This window comes from Rutidosis leptorrhynchoides, chromosome 5 (genome assembly GCF_046630445.1).
Source record: "Rutidosis leptorrhynchoides isolate AG116_Rl617_1_P2 chromosome 5, CSIRO_AGI_Rlap_v1, whole genome shotgun sequence".
NCBI lineage: Eukaryota > Viridiplantae > Streptophyta > Magnoliopsida > Asterales > Asteraceae > Rutidosis > Rutidosis leptorrhynchoides.
In genome coordinates, this window is record NC_092337.1 from 88,032,300 (window position 1) to 88,052,957 (window position 20,658).

At 34.7% G+C, this 20,658-nt stretch overlaps 2 protein-coding genes and 1 pseudogene across 2 annotated transcripts; 2 read left to right on the plus strand and 1 right to left on the minus strand.

Annotated features, from left to right (window-relative positions):
* Positions 1 to 1,758: 1,758 nt before the first annotated feature.
* LOC139848816 (receptor-like protein kinase HERK 1) lies at positions 1,759 to 3,477 on the plus strand. Its single transcript, XM_071838508.1, has 4 exons — positions 1,759 to 1,794; positions 2,020 to 2,070; positions 2,294 to 3,307; positions 3,445 to 3,477. Exons 1-4 carry the CDS (start codon positions 1,759 to 1,761, stop codon positions 3,475 to 3,477), a joined length of 1,134 nt encoding a protein of 377 aa, XP_071694609.1.
* Positions 3,478 to 3,686: 209 nt separating this feature from the next.
* LOC139848817 (rop guanine nucleotide exchange factor 3-like) lies at positions 3,687 to 6,290 on the minus strand (annotated as a pseudogene).
* Positions 6,291 to 8,283: 1,993 nt separating this feature from the next.
* LOC139848818 (receptor-like protein kinase HERK 1) lies at positions 8,284 to 10,442 on the plus strand. The gene is made up of 2 exons (XM_071838509.1): positions 8,284 to 8,346; positions 9,663 to 10,442. The coding sequence occupies exons 1-2, from the start codon at positions 8,284 to 8,286 to the stop codon at positions 10,440 to 10,442; spliced, it is 843 nt and encodes a 280-aa protein (XP_071694610.1).
* The last annotated feature ends 10,216 nt before the right edge of the window (positions 10,443 to 20,658 follow it).

Genomic DNA, 20,658 nt, shown 5'->3' on the forward strand with positions numbered 1-20,658 from the left:
AACTTTGGATTCACATGGAGTAATCTTCAGAAAAGACGTTGTACAATAATATGAACAACATTGACATTTGTGCATCCATTCTTGTTTTAAAGTAGGTTTCAAGGGTTAAGAAATTTGTGTCCGAGCAGTGGGAGAATTTTGATGAGATAATTATCGAACATATCGGATAAACCTTGAAAAACCTGCAAAAAACTGACAAATACATGTAATGCCGAAAATACGGACAAATATCGAATATTGAATATCGGTCATGTATTGACTTCCAGAGTTTTCTTGTGAAAACTTGATATAACCAGAAAATACGAAAAATTCACACAATTCTAGAAAAAGGTTAAAAGTTGACTTTTTGGTCCGAGGGTTGATTTTTGGTCAAAGTCAACAAGTGAAAATCAGTAAACTAAAATCAACTCATATCAAACTTTGATCAACTTGTCAAAAGTCAGTCAATGTTATAAAAGTTTAACTCAAGTGGTTCGTCACAGTTAGAAAACTAACTGAACACTAACAATCTATTAAGTCATGTTGAGTAACTAAACCAACTTAGTTAAGTAGACAAATGGGCCAGAACATAATTGCATATATATTTTAATTGGGCTTTATTAAGCTTTATGCTATTAAATGAGAATGATCTGATTTAGGCTTAATTAATTTGTCAAGATAAACCTTAACTAAATTTAACTTTGCCTCGATTAGGCATGAACTCGATATATCAATAGCTTATAACTTTGTCTGTAATAGTGTAGGTTTTGTATGTAATTTTAAACGTGGTCGGAGCCCAAAACAACATACATCCATGGGGAGATTGGTGGGCCTCTCACTAGAGGTCAATAAATAGATGTGTGTTGTGGTGATGGTCTAACAATGTAACGACTTGATAAAGGTATAAATATAACAAGCCGACCCAAGGTCACAACCAACCCTAGCATAATCACACACACATAATCACCTATCATCTAGCTAGAAGATACTCTCCTAAGTTTGTTCTTAGTTTTCGACTAGGAAACCACACACACGCACATGAGGAAAAGTTCAAGAACGTTATGGAATCAATTAACCAACCTTATGTGTGATTGATTCATAGTAATTTTTGTTGTTTGTTCGTATTGTTCTTATCTTATTTTATCAATATACAAGTTATTTCATACTTGGATCTTATTGTTGATACTCGAATCAACACCTACATATAAGTCCATGAGTTCTCTAGTACTCTAAATTTTATTCATGATAGAGGGAGGATACCAAGTGCTTATATGCATACATAGTGGCGAGTCTATATATAGACCCGTTTTGTTCAACACGACAAGACGTAATTACACTTTTGTTTTTCAATTTTTGACAAATTAGAAGATAAAAATTGCTAAAAGTTCCATGTCAACCCCGAAATCACTCATTTTAGCAACGAGAGATCGGAGGTAAAGTCGTAAGTTTATTCCATTATGGTTTGACGATCATAAATATTGGTTAGAGATCAATTTATGAATGATTATCTAATTTCATATATTGAGAAAGATGTGTTATATGGTATTAGCAATAATTCAATTGTAGATCAATTTTATCGTATGAAACCGCATAGACAAAAGTAAAAGTTGCTTTTGTTTGATGGTGTTTGTACTGACCCGATTTAATCCGACCCGGCCTGACACATTCAATTTTTAGTTTAAGTTATCGGGAAGAAAAAAATAAGACCCCACTGAGTTACGATCCTAGATTTGCCACTGATTGAGTTTTTTATATAGTATTCTATAGTAAACAATATTGATGGATCAATTGGATCGAATCAGCTCGATCAATCAAGTAATTAAAAAAAAAAAACAGATGTAGGATCGTTTTCAAGTCCACCAAATATATATGCATATTTGTTTCTTTCACTTTTCAATATGAGACACAATGAATCGATTAGCTCCAACACTAGAGTCAATCATATGATGCTCAAAAATTTGAGAATAAGTATATAACCAAAATTATGTGTTAGAGTTTATATATACTTGTTAATTGTTAATGACATAGTGTAAGTATTAGGTTGCTGATGATCTGAAAGGAAGACAAGAAGATGACGATGACCGCTACAAGGTAATCCAAGTTATGCTTTACAAATAACACACAGACAAGAACGTAATTACTTGTGTAAATGTATTAAAGTAATCAACTACGGAATATTAAGAAATGTATTTAATTTCGTTTAAGCTATCTTCAGAGAGCATATAATATAAGTTGCTACTTCAAGCACGAATCACACAGATTCTCGTCACATATATGGAACCTGGGAAATCTTACCTGATTTTCATTGGTGCAGGTAAAGAATATGGAACATATGAAAATTCCGTTAGAAGATATAATCTCGGCAACTAGTAACTTTCATGACGACTTTATCATTGGACGAGGTGGGTTTGGTAATGTTTACAAAGCACATCTCTTCCACTTCGATCTTAGAAAATACTCCACAGAGAACAGAATTTATAGACAGTTAACAGTGGAACTCTCAACCTACCCTCGAAGACGAAGCACGGTTGCTATTAAACGGCTAGATCGTAGATATGGCCAAGGAACCTCGGAGTTCTTACAAGAAATATCAATACTTCCTTATTTTAGGCATCAAAACCTTGTGACACTTGTCGGGTTTTGTGATGAACTTCATGAGCGTATTCTTGTGTATGAGTATGCTTCAAATGGTGGCCTTGATAGATACATTGGTAGCGCTAGGAGTCTTACATGGGCACAACGGTTGCAGATTTGCCTCGATGCTGCGCGTGGACTTGACTTTCTCCATAATGGGGTTGGAGATCATCATAGAATAATACATCGTGATATAAAGAGCTCAAATATCCTTATATCCCGAAACTGGACAGGCATGATTAGCGACTTTGGTTTATCAAGAATCAGCCCTGCAAATTTGCAAGCTACCTTTGTGATGACGCAAGTAGCTGGAACACTAGAATATATTGATCCACAGTATCACAAGACAGGTATCTTAACTAAGGAATCTGATGCTTACTCATTTGGGGTGGTTTTATTTGAAGTATTGAGTGGAAGGTTAGCTCGTTTTGGTATTGACAAAGTGAACCCAGAATTTGTACCCCACATGGCCAAACGCTGTTTCAAGCAGAAAAAGGTCCACGAGATTATTGATCCTACGTTGAAGAAGGAATTTAAGATAAATGAGTCTTGTGTATTTGATGATGATGAAAGCAACCCAGAATCAATAAACATATATGCTGCAATTGCTTATCAATGCTTGCAACATAAACCAGAGGATCGTCCCACAATGGCCAACATCGTTAGACAGCTTGAGAAAGCACTCAAGTCACATGTAAGTCATTACTATTACTATTGTTATTGTTACTGTTATTATTATTACTAGTTTAATGCCCGCGAATTCGCGGGATTATGAAAGCAAAATTATAATATCGATATAATAAAATTGGTTGATATAATATATTCAACAAGTCTGTCATCTTTTCAAAATCTAAGGACAAATAAAAAGTAAGCAATACAATCCCTTAGGGTGTTCCAAAATATGTTAAAAAAAAAAATAAAAAAAAAAATAAAAAAAAAAACAAAACAAAACAAAATAAATAACATGCGCTTCAGTTTCAAGATTTTAAATTGCATTAGGAACTATTAGTTTGTTAAATTTGGCATTTCTTGAGATCCTCTAAATATGAACCCTCTAAATATGCTTCTTGGTATTATGAATCCTCCAAATATGCTTCTTGGTTTCTCATAGTTTTATCTTATAATATAACATCTTCAGTCCTAGCAACAATGTTGAACGCCAAACCTTCCAACACTCTTGAACAACACTTGATATTGCTTGTCCCACATCCTACACATACATATATAACTTCTAATTTTGATTCAATTAAAAAAAAATGTTTCGTGTGATTGAAAAGTTACCTTGTTCATTTGAAACTTGCTTGTATCGAGTGTTGTTTGTGAGAGTCCGGGGTAACGTTGTTTCAAGCTAAACAACAAACTATCGGCTTGTTCAGATAGTATAACATTCTTATCACTCTTTTCTTTATCACCCACGTGTAGTTTAACCAACTCCCATGATGATTATGAATAGCTTGCACATGCTTTACGTCTCCATGTATACATAGACGCCTTTACTGGATCAGCCAATTCAAGGGCTTCATGTTCCGAACTTATGTTGAGACTATCAAGTAGCATTTTCGACTCCATTACTTACAAATGGTTCGATTTTGGATTCGTGAAAATTCAGCAAGATATATAACAGAAGGGTCAGAAATAACCAAATGCATCTTTAATGCATAAACCCTCATAAATGTTTTGTTTGCTAGTAGTTATAAAAAATGTAAGTGGCTGGACAAATTGTTCTCGTATCCCCATACGAAAGTTTACATTTTTACATGACCCATTTTGACCTCTTACGCAACCCACACATATAGATATCTATAGTGTCTATTTTGACCCAAGAAAATGAAATCCCAACATAAAATAGTTTTCAACATTTCAATCCATACGAAAGTTTACTTTTTTATCTGACCCATTTTGACCATTTACGCAGCTCACCCATATAGGCATCTCTAGTGTCTTTTTTGACCCAAAAATATAAATTCCCAACATAAAAAAATAGAGTTATTGATAAATGTTAAACCTTAGGAAGAAACGCGATATTTGTTTGTGGGATTTCCATTCCTGCTAAAATGCTACTATTAATGGCCATTGTTGTTTTATGAATTTGATTCGCCAAATCGTGTTTTTGTCTCAAATGTTTTCTCGCATTTTCTGACAGACCTTCGGCAGCCACGCAAGGAACATGTAACCACCATTTTTCGTCTTTTCTCTGAGGCGTAGGAAGTTTTCGAAATAGACGCATTGTTCGACATGCTTCCTTTTTCCACGTACCAAAATTCTGTTTCTTGGAAACTTTTCCAATATTTCCTACAAAAAAAGGCACAAGGTCTTAATTAAAGAATCAATGTAATTTCTATATGTATAGTTAAAGAATTGGTCTTATTTAAAGCTCAAAACTTTGAACAAAAAAAGTTCCAGTCGACCCAACCCAACCGATGTAGCTGACATCACCCATTTCAGCCCCCTTTTGACACCTCTATAATAGAGGTTGACCTTAAATTTAAAGTTGTACATGAATGCAAGTTATAAAGATAAATAATATACAGACCATTGATTAGCATAATTACAATGGAATGTAAGTATAAATAAATTCATACAGTGAGTTGTATTGAGATATGGATTGAACCGTCTCATAAAGTGAAGTTAATACATCTTCAGTAAATGCCACTCTATGTCGTAAGAATAAGATGAAATAATAATAAAAAAAATTATATGACAGTAATAACGCTTACCGTCTAATCCAATAGCGATGAACAAAAGTGATTCAAAAGAACATTGATCTTGAAAAGCAATGGTACTTCAGTATATACTCTTGTGTCTTGATGAACCAAATATTAATGATCCACAGCTGCCTTTATAATTGAAAGAACAACAAACTTTATATTTGCACTCCTTATCATCTCAAAGAAATTAGTACCAGAATTGTCATGAGAAGCATCATTTAAATTGTCATACTTTAAACCTAGTAAGGTATAACAATCGTCCTTTATTAAAAGTGGCTTCATAATCTGGAATAATGTCTTTGTCCAGCACTACCCTTATTTTGTTACCCTTGAAAACAAAAAGTCCAAAAAGGTGATGCAAATGAAAACTTATGATCCAAAAAGGTGACTGCTAAAGCCAACAGTCACACATATAAAGATCCAGTAAAAGGCTTTGTACCTTGACAAAATCAGGCCATAGAAAAAAAAACAATTAAATGATTTACAACCCACAAGTCCTACTTTAGGAAATGATTGATGATATTGGATGCCTAATAAACAAAGTAACCTAATTTTCGATTTATATAGGGCTGTAATAGTGTACAAATCTTCATTAAGTAGTGACATCATATAAAGATCACATTTTGCTAGAGGAACAGTGAGCTATGATGTGTTAAATTTATTGTAAAATCATCATCATCATATATTCATATGCATCAACACAATATAATATATAATATATAATATAATATAAAAATTGAAAATATGACGAAATAATACCTGGAATTCAAGTGAAAAGGGATTATGAAAACCTCTTTTGGGCATTCTACGTCTCAATGGAGTTTGACCACCTTCAAAACCAAATTTATGAGTTCATCTCGCTTTCTGACCTTTATGACCCCGACCCGCTGTTTTTCCATTACGTGACTCGATTCCACGTCCTTTTCTAGTTTTTTATTGTGTTGTACCTTTGTTATTTTGCAAATCCATTAACTGTAATCAACATCTATATCTATATATTACAAAATCACATTATATTTTACATCATTATCCATCTATAAAAGTACATTATGTTAAATTAATGATAACATATTCTGATTGACGTATGGTGAGCAAACCTTTAATTTTACGACCATCATCCTTGAGATTGAGTTAATAGTGTTATTCGAAATTAGTGAATAATCGTTTGATCTATCATTGATCTCCACGAAGAATCAGTGATTAATTTGATTAAATCGGATGCTGTTGATGTATTTGTATATGAATGCAAGTGTTAGGGTTGTGTGTTTTTGAGGGGAATTTAGGGTTTTTTTCAGTAGATGGAAGTGAATGGTCAGGATGGCAGAACCCCTATTTTACTTTTAAGATACCGGCCAAAATTCAATTAGATGGGTATTTTTGTAATTAAACAATTCAAAGCTAGTATTATGAGGTCATTAGTTAGATTAGGAAAAAATTAAGGATCTAGATCATTAATGATTAATTTAATGGATGGCTAAGATTAGTGGTGGGTAGTTTAAATGATCTATTTAACACTTTGTTATTAAAATATAAAGAGATAATTAATTAAATAATACAGTAATAATAATTACCATTATCATATTAACTATTAGACAAAAATGATAAATAGTATCAGGAGTATTTTCGTCATTTCGCTTTTTTTTACCTAACTTTCACTTTGTCAAAAAAACCCTCACACTTTGTTCAAACATTAAAAACCGGCCCCCCAAACAGGGGGTAAAGTGCCAAATCAATATTTTCATAAAAAGTCTTAAATAAACTCCACTCAAATATTAAACGAGTCATATCTTTTCGCTCGCAACGAGTTAAATTTTTTTGGCATCATCGTTAAACTCAAAATAATTTTACGAACACAATGTCACTAACTATACGCAAAACAGATTCTTTTTAAAAAACGCTAAATATTTGTGGTACTTTTCATACACGTTGATTTTGTGTTAAATTTTTAAAAGTCGACAATTCCATAGCGAAACGCGGAGATGCACATATATTGTTAATTTAAAATAACATTTAAATCTTTCATGGATTATACCTTTTAGTTCGACCCGAGTTGCGCTTCAACGACATCATCATTAGCCACGAAATAATTTTACAAACTAAACGCAATAAAATACATTGAAAACTGAACCCCCGGCGCGATGCGAGGGTTCGAAAACTAGTTATAACTAAACACTGATCAAGGAGACTTTCTACATCTGGGCTATATATATATATATATATAGCACTAGACTCACATGTAAGTCATTACTATTACTATTGGTCTATTGTTATATTTATTATTGTTATAACTAAATATTAAATGTTGTAATTATAATTAAACACTGATCAAGGATACTTTCTACATCTAGATACCACTTTGATAGGACCACTTTAACCGAACAAAATGTCCCACTTATAAGCACATTAATTTTTTAGTACTCTAAAATCAATTGATGATAGAGGTACATTTCCATAAACTTATAAACATACAGTTGTTTCTATCCATATCTGATATGCGACTTTGGTTTGCATCCCAACAATATTATATACTCTCTTCGTCCCATATTTATTGTTACAAGACAAACAACACACAATTTAAGAAAATGTCATAAAAGTACTGTATTTTCTGTTTATTTTCCAGTTTTACCCTTACTTTTTCTTTCTCCTTTAATCATATCCACATATATTAAAAGCATAATATAACTTAATCTTCTTATTCTTTTCTATTTATGGAAGTAGAAAATTAATTTGGACCATCCTGCCCAAAAGTAGTTAAAAAAAATAAAAATCTATGCGTATTAAAACAAAGATGCCATAAAAATGGTAGAATCAAATTTTCACGAATTTCAAAATCTTTCTTGGTATTCACTTTAGACTCTAAGCGGCAGTCGAGTCACCAATTAATTGACTCTTGCTGATGCCTCACTTAAGAAAGTCGTATATATATTATAGTTAGTCAAAAGTTTAAACGAGAACCAAAAAAATGGCGAGAACTGCTAGAACCATTAAATTACAAGGATTTGCACGTTTGAGTAGGTTGAATCACGTATAAATATTGATGGAGAGTAAGATTGAACAAAAAATAGTTTGAAAAAAAACCTACAGTTTAACTACATAATCAAATATATAATTTCTCGTTCACATGTGCAGATGTGTTTGTGTAACATGCGAACATTTCATATAATTCACAATTGAACATGTAATGTGTGGTTTTGAACATTTCTTTGCCAATGATATGAACATCACATAACACTTATATGCAATTTGTTGAATATAAATGCATATAAACCATGTAATTAAAGAGTGCTCACAGTTCTCGTCATTTTTGTGGTTCTCATATGAACCTGCCTCATTATATATATATATATATATATATATATATATATATATATATATATATATATATATATATATATATATATATATATATATATATATATATATATATATGACCATGTAGAAGGGGAAAACATTTTTTTTTGTTTATAATTTTTTTTTTTTACAAATATTAAGATTTTGTGAGTATATGAACATTTAAAAAAGACACTTTGTCATAAATGTTAGTATTTTGACCTACAAAACGCTCAAAGAAATAACATTCATCGTGATGAATGTTATTTTTTCGAGCGTTTTTTTTTTCAACTTATGTGAAGTTTTTTTTTCTTCAAAATTTAGCCCGATTTAGAGTTTAAGGTTTAGGGTTTGGTGTTTTGGCCCAAAATTCTAAACCCTAAACCCTAAACCGTTCAAGTTAAAAACTCAATTTAAACCTTAAACCCTAATTTCTAAACCCTATCAATGAGCTTGTAGCTCAATGATACCCAATGCTTAAGATCCCTAGGCCCACCATGTGTTTGGCTTGAATCAGAAACAGGTGCAAGTTCGAAACCGTTCTTTCACATTCTGGGTATCCAGGGGCATGTATTTCAAAGGCACGGGTCCTTTTGGGGTGGGTTTGGTGGTTGCCATAGGCAAATAGGGTTATGGTGTCCCTGCCAAAATACATATCTAAACCCTAAAAAAATGCTTGAATAAATAACATTCATCACGATGAATGTTATTTATTCGCACATTTTATATGTCAAAATAATAACATTTATCACAAAGTGTCTTTTTTAAATGATCATATTTTCACCTAATCATAATGATTGTGAAAAAAAAAATTAAAATTAAAAACGAAAAAAAAAATTTGTTACTTCCCCCACAAGGTCACTTGCCTTTCGATCCTCTCTCTATCTTAAAAATGTGACCAAAGTTTGACTTAAGAAGTTAAATTCCACAACTAAATAGGCAAAGGATTTAATTCTCTATATGTATCTCTCTATTTATTGTGAATTATTATGTCAAACAACAATTTTGCAGGTACAAGGGGTAGAAGCCCTAAGAACTTCACTCGACACAATCCGATTTGCTACAAATAGATTTTGTGATGTATTTGAGCAAGGAGCATTTGGAAAGGTGTACAAAGGAGAACTTTCTCGCTCCAAAGGAAAAAACTCGGTTATTGTAATGCAATTGGATCCTGGCCATATGAAGGATTCTTATGGACAAGATTTCTGTAAAAAGATTGAAATGCTTTATAATTACAACCACAAAAATTTAATACCACTTGTAGGATTTTGTGAAGAGGAAAGTGAGAGGATAGTTGTTTTTGAGCATATGGTCAATGGAAGTGTTAAAGAGTATTTAAGAAGCACCAGTCTTACATGGAAAGAGCGACTTAAGATTTGTGTGGATGCTGCAAAAGGGATAGCTCATATTCATAGTGGTGTTGAGAACCAACATTTAATTCACGGAGACGTAAAAAGCAGCAGCATTTTATTGGATCATGAAATGAAAGCTGTTATTTCTGATTTCATCATACCCGAAAGTGCAGGAACAATAGGTTATTATGATCCACTTAATGAATTAAGAGGGAGATCACAGAAATCGGATGTTTATTCTTTTGGGGTTGTTATGTTTGAAATCTTATCTGGGAGATTGGCGATTGAAAGACTAAAAAATGATAACCAACATCAAGTGGTATTCCTTGCACGGTTGGCTGCACAATGTTTCATAAACCAACAATTAGACGAAGTTATATTTCAGGATATTAAGGGAAAAATAGAGGGAAAATCCTTGGATATATTTGTTTTGAATTAAAAACTGATCTTGTATTGAATTGAAAATATTTGATACAATTGAATTGGTTTTTTTACATGCTGCTATGAGTGTTTTTAAACACCTAAACTACAACAGCTATTTCTACTTTAAGTAGGCTCCATAACACTTTTTGGAACCACTTTTGTATAAAAGGAAAAGATGCTGTTTTGTGATCAGATTTGTATCCGTTGGTCCAGCTGTAGATGTTCCTTGTGAATTACAAATTTGGGAGATGATGAAGTTTGCAGCTTCTGATCCTAAAGTCAAATTACCTAAAAAAGGTAATTTGACCTTGTTGACTTTTGAAGCTACATTCTAACACTCCCCCTCAAGTTGTATAGTGGGATTTCCAATATTCAACTTGCCAAGTACTTCACTGAAGAGTCTCCCATTGACAGATTTGGTGAGGATGTCAGCTAGCTGATCTTCTGTTCTGATTGATGGAAGAGAAATGATTTCGTCATCTAATTTTTGTCTGATAAAATGTCGATCAATTTCAACATGCTTAGTTCGATCATGTTGAACAGGGTTTTCTGAAATAGCGATTGCTGCTTCATTGTCACACAGGATTTGAATAGCTTCTTGTGGTGGGAAACCAATCTTTGTCAGTAGCTTTTTGATCCATAAGGCCTCCACTACCCCTTTTGCTATTCCTCTGAATTCGGATTCTGCACTTGAAAGACTAACAACCTTTTGTTTCTTACTTCTCCATGCAACCAAGTTACCCCCGACAATTGTGAAGAATCCGGATGTAGATTTTCTGTCCCCTTTTTCTCCACCCCAACTTGCATCTGTATATATTTTAGTCTTCAGGTGCCCATGCCTCTTAAAAACAACTCCATGGTCTGCTGTTTTCTTCAAATATCTGAGAATTCTCATTACAGCCTCCATGTGATGGACCTATGGTTGGTGCATGAATTGACTCACAACTCCAACTGCATGTGCTATATCAGGTCGAGTGTGAGCAAGATAGATTAATTTTCCCACTATTCTTTGGTATTGCCCTTTATCAGCCAGATCACCTTCTTCTTCCATATATAGTTTCTGATTTGGAATCATTGGTGTATCGGCTGGTTTGCAATCAATCATACATGTTTCTGCAAGAAAATCGAGAACATACTTCTTTTGACAGATAAATATTCCCTGCTGGGATCGTAAAACCTCAATTCCCAAAAAGTATTTAAGTCTGCCCAAGTCTTTCATTTCGAATTCTTTAAATAAGTTTAATTTTAAGTTTGAAATTTCTTCTTTGTCATTTCCTGTTATTATCATGTCATCAACGTAAATGATTAAACATGTAATCAGATTTCCTTTTCGTTTAAAAAAGAGAGTATGATCCGAGTTACTTTGTTTAAAATCGTATTTTTTCATAAATAACGTAAATCTCCCAAACCAAGCCCGTGGGGATTGTTTTAGCCCATATAAAGATTTTTTAAGACGACAAGCTTCCCCATTTTTGAAGTTTCCGGAGAATCCTGGAGGAGCTTCCATATAGACTTCTTCTTTTAATTCACCATGTAGAAAGGCATTCTTTACATCAAATTGGTAAAGTGGCCATTCTTTATTTGCAGCAACTGAGAAAAGAACCCTGATGGTATCAATCTTCGCAACTGGAGAGAAAGTCTCGGAGTAATCTATTCCATATGTTTGAGTATAACCCTTGGCAACTAACCGAGCTTTGTATCTTTCAATGGTACCATCTGGTTTGTATTTTATTGTAAACACCCATCGATTCCCTACTGGTTTTTTTCCTTGAGGAATGACACATTTTTCCCATGTATCACTTTTCTTGAGTGCTTCCATTTCTTCTTCCATCGCCTTCCTCCATTTTTCAGATTTTAACGCTTGTTCAACCGTGTTTGGGATTTTTTCAGAGTATAGGACAGAGTTGAATTTTTGTGCTTCACTTGATAGGTTTCCTAGTACTATATTGGCAATAGGATACCTTGATCTTTGATTTTCTTTTTCCGGAGAGTAACGTTTAGGTGGGACACCTCTATTTATTCGTTGTGGTAAAACATATCTTTCGGTGGTTTCAGCGGAAGTGGATTCATTATTGAGTGGTGTGTCATTAGTCTGAATATCTTCCTCATCATTTGAGGGAATTCCATTAGGTTCAATTCCATTAGGTTCAATGTTTGGTGATTCGGGACTTGGATTGGGTGATTCGGGACTCGGATTGGATGATTCGGGAGTAGAGTTAGGTGATTCGGGATTAGGATTAGGTGATTTAGGTGATTCGGGACTAGGATTAGGTGATTCAGTTTGGATATTGTGGGGCTTAGGTGTCCATGTTACCCAACTTAGAGTGTCATTACTCTCTTTCTCCCCCTCACTCGTAGGTTGGGTGTTATAAAAATATTCAGTTTCGATAAAGTCACAGTTCATTGTAGTGAAGACGTGACGCTTCCTTGGACTATAACATCGATATCCTTTTTGGTTTACTCCATAACCAACCATAACACATTTTTCAGCACAGGGGTCAAGCTTAGTGCGTTCAGTCTTTGGAATGTGAACAAAAACCGAGCACCCAAAAATACGTGGTTCGATGCTTAGAGAGGTTGGTAGGGTGTGAAATTGAGATAGGGTATCTCTAGGGGTTTTTGTGCCCAAAACTTTTGTAGGTAATCGGTTAATAAGATAGGTAGCGGAAGCAAGAGGTTCAGGCCAAAAACTTTTTGGAACTTTAGATTCAATTAATAAGGCTCTTGTCATTTCTAAAAGTAACCGATTTTTCCGTTCGGCTACTCCATTTTGTTCGGGAGTATGGGCACAAGATGTTTGGTGAATAATACCATTACTTTCGCAAAAAAGTTTCATGGAAGTATTGACAAACTCACCTCCATTATCAGATCGTAAAATTTGTATGTTTTTATTAAACTGGGTTTGTATCATTTTATAAAATTGAGAAAATTTTTCAAACACTTCAGATTTATGAGTCAAAAAATAAATCCATGTCATTCTTGTATGGTCATCAATAAATATCACAAAATACCGAAGGTTTTTTCCCCCATTAACTGGAGCTGGACCCCACACATCAGAATGAATAAGAGCAAAAGGCATATCTTTCCTAGTATTACTAGGTTTAAAAGTACTGCGGTGGCTCTTAGCCAAAATACAAGTTTCACAGTTCAAAACAATATTTGATGGAAATAAACTAGGAAATAAAGCATGTAAATATCCGACTGACGGGTGCCCCAATCTCCTATGCCATAACCAGGCTTCTCTCGTAGGTGTTCCGTGAGCTAGTGACACGGTACCTTGTTGAGAAACCTCGTCCACATAGTACAATCCTCCCTGTTCAGTGCCACGTCCAATCAACAGTCCTGTCCGGATATCCTGCAAGATGCAGAACGTCGGATACATGAGGACTTTACAGTTTAATTCTTTTGTAATATGACTTACCGATAACAGCTTATGAGACAAAGCTGGAATATATAGACAATTAGGTAATTTAATAGTTGGTGAAATCTCAATAGTACCCCCACTTTTAACTTGAATAATTTCCCCGTTAGCCGTTTGAATTTTATTTTTCCTAGGTTTTGTTTTAAAACTAATATCTTTTTCGTCAAAAGTCATCGTGTCGGTTGCTCCACAATCTAGAATCCAAGATTTAGACTTCAAACTGTTTGAAATGATATTTGTTTCGGAAAGGTCGGTTGGTATTTTAGTTAAAAACGAGTACTTATTTTGACATGAAATAGGGTTATTAAATTTTGTTACATCTTTTGGCCTATTTAATAAACTGCCTGACCCACTAACATTTTTAACCGATTTTGGGCTGCCTAGCCCAATACACATTTGATCAGATTTATGTGTTGGGCCTTTTTTAACCTTGATCCACCCATCCCTTGTGGGCTTATTATTTTTTTTTCGGCTCAATTTTAACATCCTTAAGTGGGTAACCCATATATCCATTCAATTTATTCGGTGTTAGATGAAAGGGATATCCTTTCCCTTTTTTCCAGTAATCTCCACCCACTTTTTTATTTTCCCAAAAAATCTCTTTTGATTTTGGATATCCTTTCCCTCTTACCCGGTTCCCTCTTACCCAGTTATCACCACCCACCTTTTTATTATCCCAAAAAATCTCTTTTGATTCTCTCACAGTTTCATGATCTCTATGTGTTTTCATCGGTTTATCAACTCTATGATTTATTATGCTTTCTATGTTTGAAAACAGAGAGATACCCGGTTTTAGTGTTGTACCTGTGGTGGTTGCTATACCACCGAAGCCTTGATCCGTGGTGGTAGCAGTAGCTTGATCGGTGGTGATGGTGGTGGTTGGCTTGTCCACGGCTGCCGCCGCCTTTCCAGGTTTAATCCACCACTCCGGATACCCTTTGATCTCAAAACATTGTTCTATGGTGTGTCTCATCTTTCCACACCTTGAGCATTTAAGTTTTGATTTATCTATTCTTTGCAAGTTACTGTTCCGATTGGCATGGGTTAGATGATGAGGGTGTCTTTTGCCGTCATTTGCAACTAAACCAGTTCCAATATCTTGACCGGTTGAAGGACCACCCGATGATAACCCCAAGATTTGCCTGTGGGCGGCCTCTTTTCGCACAGCAGCATATGCCTCCTCCGCCGTCGGTAACGGCGTTAAACGGAGGAGTTCTCTTTTGATGGCATCATGCTTTTTGTCAAGTGCATTTAAAAATTGAAAAAGCTTGTGTTCAGCACGAATTTTGTTGTACCTTGTGATGTCGGCTGCACATTCCATGGGATTTGGATCTTTGATTTCGAGGTCTCCCCAGATTCCTTGCAACCGTATCCAAAGTTCTTCGAGATTCATGTTGCCTTGCTTGATTTCGGTAGCTTTAACATATAAATCATATATTTGTAGCTTGTCACCACCGCTACTATATGTTGTAATAAGAGCATCCCACAATAGTTTTGCTGTTGAGAAGGATGTTAGGTTGCTAGCAAGATTTGGTTCAATGTTTTGAATCAACCATGAAAAAACGATTAGATCTTCCTGTTCCCACTGTTCATAAGTTTCATGGTTGTTTTCAGGTGGGTTATGTGTCAAATGAGCAAGGAGAGCCTTGGATTTGCCTCCAATGGCTACCTTCATCATTCTTGACCATAGAGAATAGTTGAAACTGTTTAAATTCAGGCTAATTTTCAGGGTGTCTGAGATTTTGGGTTGTTGGAAACTCATATTGTTTCTCAACAAGCTGGCAAGTTGACTTGTAAGATCATTGATTTGGCTTGTGTGGGTGGATTGGACAGATGGTGGGCTGCCGCCTTCATTAGGCATGGAAGTCATTTAAATTTTGGTAGATGATTGAGCTTTTAAGAGTGTATGCTATGATCCCAGATCAGCAACACCGCTCTGATACCATGTTTTGAATTAAAAACTGATCTTGTATTGAATTGAAAATATTTGATACAATTGAATTGGTTTTTTTACATGCTGCTATGAGTGTTTTTAAACACCTAAACTACAACAGTTATTTCTACTTTAAGTAGGCTCCATAACACTTTTCGGAACCACTTTTGTATAAAAGGAAAAGATGCTGTTTTGTGGTCAGATTTGTATCCGTTGGTCCAGCTGTAGATGTTCCTTGTGAATTACAAATTTGGGAGATGATGAAGTTTGCAGCTTCTGATCCTAAAGTCAAATTACCTAAAAAAGGTAATTTGACCTTGTTGACTTTTGATGCTACATTCTAACAATATTTTCAACAATCGCCTATCGGTGCTTGCAGGAAAAGATAGAGGATCGTCCAACAATGCTTGAAGTTGTTACGGAACTTGAGAAAGCTTTAGAATGTCAAGTAAGTTGTATTATTTCACATAGTTTAGATGTATTGCAGCTTTTTTACATCTTCATGTTTCACTGACATGACACACAGGATGAATGGGAATGGGAGCAAAAGCTCCCAAAGGATTATTTGCAAATTCTCAATATGTCAAAAATGACGGTGTCATCAAAAATTAAGAAGAAGGAACTCCATTCCCATTTCTCTTCAGGAATCCTCCTTAACGATAAAAAAGTGGTGATTTCCTTTTTAATCCAATCTACATCCTGACATTAATCCTTCGTTTAACAATATCTTATGTTTAAGCTATATGTATTTATTGTTTATGTGAAACATAGACCGCCAAATATGCATTACTGTGTAGTATGAAGCAATTGACTTTTTATATAACTTGCGGGCATAGCCCAACGGTTTCCTTGTGTCATGGGATAGGGACATGTCATGGGTTTAATCCTTAGGGATGACATGATTTTCGTTAAACTAATTGAACACCAATAATGGTGGTATATATTGGCCCTAGCCTATAGGGAGGTTTTACCGGATTCGTTCACGGATCTCTACCCGGACCACTGCCCGAATGGATGTATTCCCGAGTACCTTCGATCGGATTCGGGTTTCTGCCCGAACGTGTGTGTTACGTGCAAATGATGAAAGTCGTTGAAATAAATGATCTACATATGCAAAAAAATCGCCGTTAAAAATAGAATGACTTTAAATATGGTGGTTATTAAAAAGTAAAAGTCATTAGAAAAATCCTAATCCTAAAGAAAATTATATATAAATCAGAAATAAATGGTAAGGCTTAATGCAATTTAAAACTCGGAATCAGAAGGGTTTCACCCGAAATCGGGAATTGTGTTGTACCTTAATTTGCTTATTAGCTTTATCCTTAAACCCAAACTACTTCATTACGTTATTATTGTCTAGCACATGTGTCTTCGACAGATAGGTTTAACCCTCTTTAATTTTATGTATCTGTGTCTATTTGTTCCACATAACAGTTGTTTTCACTAAGCAAGGATGGAGCAAACAATGAAATGATATCGGCAGAACAGTTTTCATACAAAGTTCTTAGATCTCTCAAATGGAAATCTATAAAGAAATCAAGGTTCTCTCTCTATCTGTCTAATAACTGATGTGACCATCGAGACTTTGGCTGAGTGGTATAGAAGGCTGAACTTTGAGGACTTTGTCCCGGGTTTGAATCCTAGGAGAGGCAAATTTTGAGGATTTCCGGGTTTAAATCTCCTTGGGGGTTTTCCCTTCTCGGTTTCCAGGTGGGTTTCCTCCGTAGCGTGCGTGGGTGGCAATGACGGCAAAAGTGTTAGTCCCCTCTGCCGAAATAGCCGTTTAGAAAGAAAAAAAAAAACTGATGTGGCATTAATTATATATTGCAAATACATATAAGTTATATAGATATAAGCTGTTCTGCAGGTTCCGTAAAGTGGCAAAGATATCAGATACTACAAATCTCAACATCCATGTTCATATCAGAACTCAATTTTTATCACCCGGGACAATTTATGGTGCCTATCTTGTGTTTAAATATTGTGATCAAAGAAAGGTTTCGGGACAACCACTCCACGTGAACCTAAAATGCAAGACTCCTAGTGGAAACTATAATGCTTACATTGCCGAGTGGATAGATGACAATTGGATGAGGATTGAACTGATTAGGTTCATGAATAATAGCCTAAATTATGAATTTGAGGTTATATTGAAAAGCCTTTCAAGCTACTCCTGTGGCAGTCCTGCTATATTTATTGAAGGCGTTGCTTTCCAAGCTATTGAACAAGTCAGTCTAGCGTCTGTGTATGTATACATGTGTTGAGTGCATATGTATTTTATATTAATCAAGTATTTCACACAATTAGAGTGTTCTTTAAATCTAACTAGCTTAGCTGCTACTTCAAACTCTAAAACCCACACCACCATCTTTTTAAAAAAATATATATATTTATTTGTTATATATATATATATATATATATATATATATATATATATATATATATATATATATATATATTTGTGTATATTTAATATTTATTAATATTTATATTTATATTATGTTTAAGAAGAGGATAAAGAAAATACAATAGTTCATAACTAGTTTTCGAACCCTCGCTTCGCGGCGGGGGGTCGATTTTTAATGTAATTTATTGTGTTTAGTTACGGAGCCTGCGAGTGAAAAATCAACATATATGAAAAGTACCCTAAATATTTAGCTTTTTTAAAAAATGTCCGTTTTGCGTATAGTTAGTGACATTGTGTTCATAAAATTATTTCGAGTTTAAGGATGGTGTCGGAAAAATTTAACTCGTTGCGAGCGAGAAGATATGACCTGTTGAATATTTGAGTGGAGTTTATTTAAGATATTTTATGAAAATTTTGATTTGACGTTTTAACTCCCTGTGGTGGGGCCGATTTTAATTTTGAAACAAAGTGTGGGGGGCTTTTGTGGTGTTACTTGAAAGAAAGAAGGGAAAAAAAAGAAGGTGAAAAGACGAAAGTACCCCTAGTACTATTCATAAGTTTTGTCTAATAGTTAATATGGTAATTTCTCACAGAAACAAAGTTAACCAAGGATCACTAGAGAGGGTTCGACTCCATGTGTTGCAAAAATATCTCCCTTGTGATTTCCCGCCCATTTCATGGGCCTTGTAGGTATTTGAACGTATATGCGTTTGAGCCTCACCCGAGTGGATATTACTACACGCGACTTGTGTTTTCCCGCCCATTTCATGGGCCTCGGAGGTTTTCGAACGTATAATGCGTTTGAGCCTCACCTGAGTGGAATTTACTACATGCGATTCCCATATAAATTTATTGTGGGGGTTTCCTCCTGAGGGGGGGTAGGACTGTAATGGTTCTTCCAAGGAAATGATCGGGTGGGTGGGTTATGACATCGCGTCCAGACCCCGCCAATGACTCCTAATTGGCGTTCAGAAAATTTTTTTACTGTGACAATATGTACTAGAGTTGGAAATGGTCACAGGATATCTCTGTTAGGACTCGTACATTTGAGTAAAATACTCCCACCCAGGTAGCTAAAACACGGAAAACCTATGCATTTCACCCCTTTGCATAATTATAGGTGGGTCACAAAGAGAAAGTGAACGGAATGTCAGATCCATATTTGAGCGTTATCTATAGTGAACAGTTGCCAAGTGATATTGAAGAAGTAATCAAGAGGTCTGAATACAATGTGTCCAGATCACCTAAAGAGGAAATTCACATGCTTTTTTCTAAAGGGATCCTTATTGACAATAAGGAAAAGGTTTAGTTTTTTCTAGCTTAATCTTTTATTTAACTTGTAACTACTGAAGAATAAATGATATTCAAACTTCCACGCGTTTTTAATAAAAAAATATTTGCAAATCTATGATGAACAGTTGTTTTCTTTGAGCAAAGTGAAAGGGAGAAAATGCCATATGTTATCAGCAAGTTCAGTTATATACAAATCTCGATACATAAAGTGCTCACCTCCACAGACATCCAGGTTAGCCTTTTCATTATTGTATCATTTTTTCTCAATTTAGAACTCAAAAAATTATGATAAAATGTAATGAGTGTTGATTTTGATATTAATGCAGATTTGAAGAGGTTGTTGAGATTCAATCCCACCAAGCATTTTGTATCAAATGTGACATTGAAAGTAAACTGTTGTCGCTAGATACATCCTATGCTTGTTATCTTGTTTTTGAAATTCCAGAAAATGTTACGGGTTTGAGGTGTCCAGTAAAAGTACGGGATTTACTTAAGAAGAATAAAGACAACACGATGATTGTTTATGTTAGATCCCCGGTCCCAGTGAATTTACACAGAGATAAAAGACTTCCAGAGAAAAGAGAAGATGGATGGATGGAAGTTATATTGTGGGAATTTGATTCTTTAAATGAGCAAAATGATGATCACAATAACATTGATATTCCTATGGATTTGAAGGTGGTATGTCTTGAAGGAAGTATGTCTGGTCTAATTATTTGTGGCATCGAGTTCCAACCCACTTAAACAAAACATAATTTAACCAACTGAAATACGAGATAGACGAGAGAATCATTGGTCTATTGAATGAGGTTACGGAGTCGGGAGTCCACGGATGAAAAATGCTTATAAGGCTGAGGACAGCATGGAAAATGGAATGCAGATTTGGGAAGACTTGGAGGAACAAGGGTTTAATGGGTTGAATTTGTATGAATAATATAGGGACGATTCAGTCAATTTGGGTTTGGACGATTTTTAAAAGGTGTATCTGCTGATGAAGCTGTTGTGCAAGTGTATTGATGTTTCGTTGGATCAGTTCTTCGTATGCAACTCTGAAAGATTGGGGAACACATATATTATTTTAGTGTGCTAATGATTATTGTCATGCTAGTAGTCTAGTGTGTATATGGCTGGGATGAGTTTTCTACAGTGAATGCTGTTTTGAGCCTTGTGATGTATTG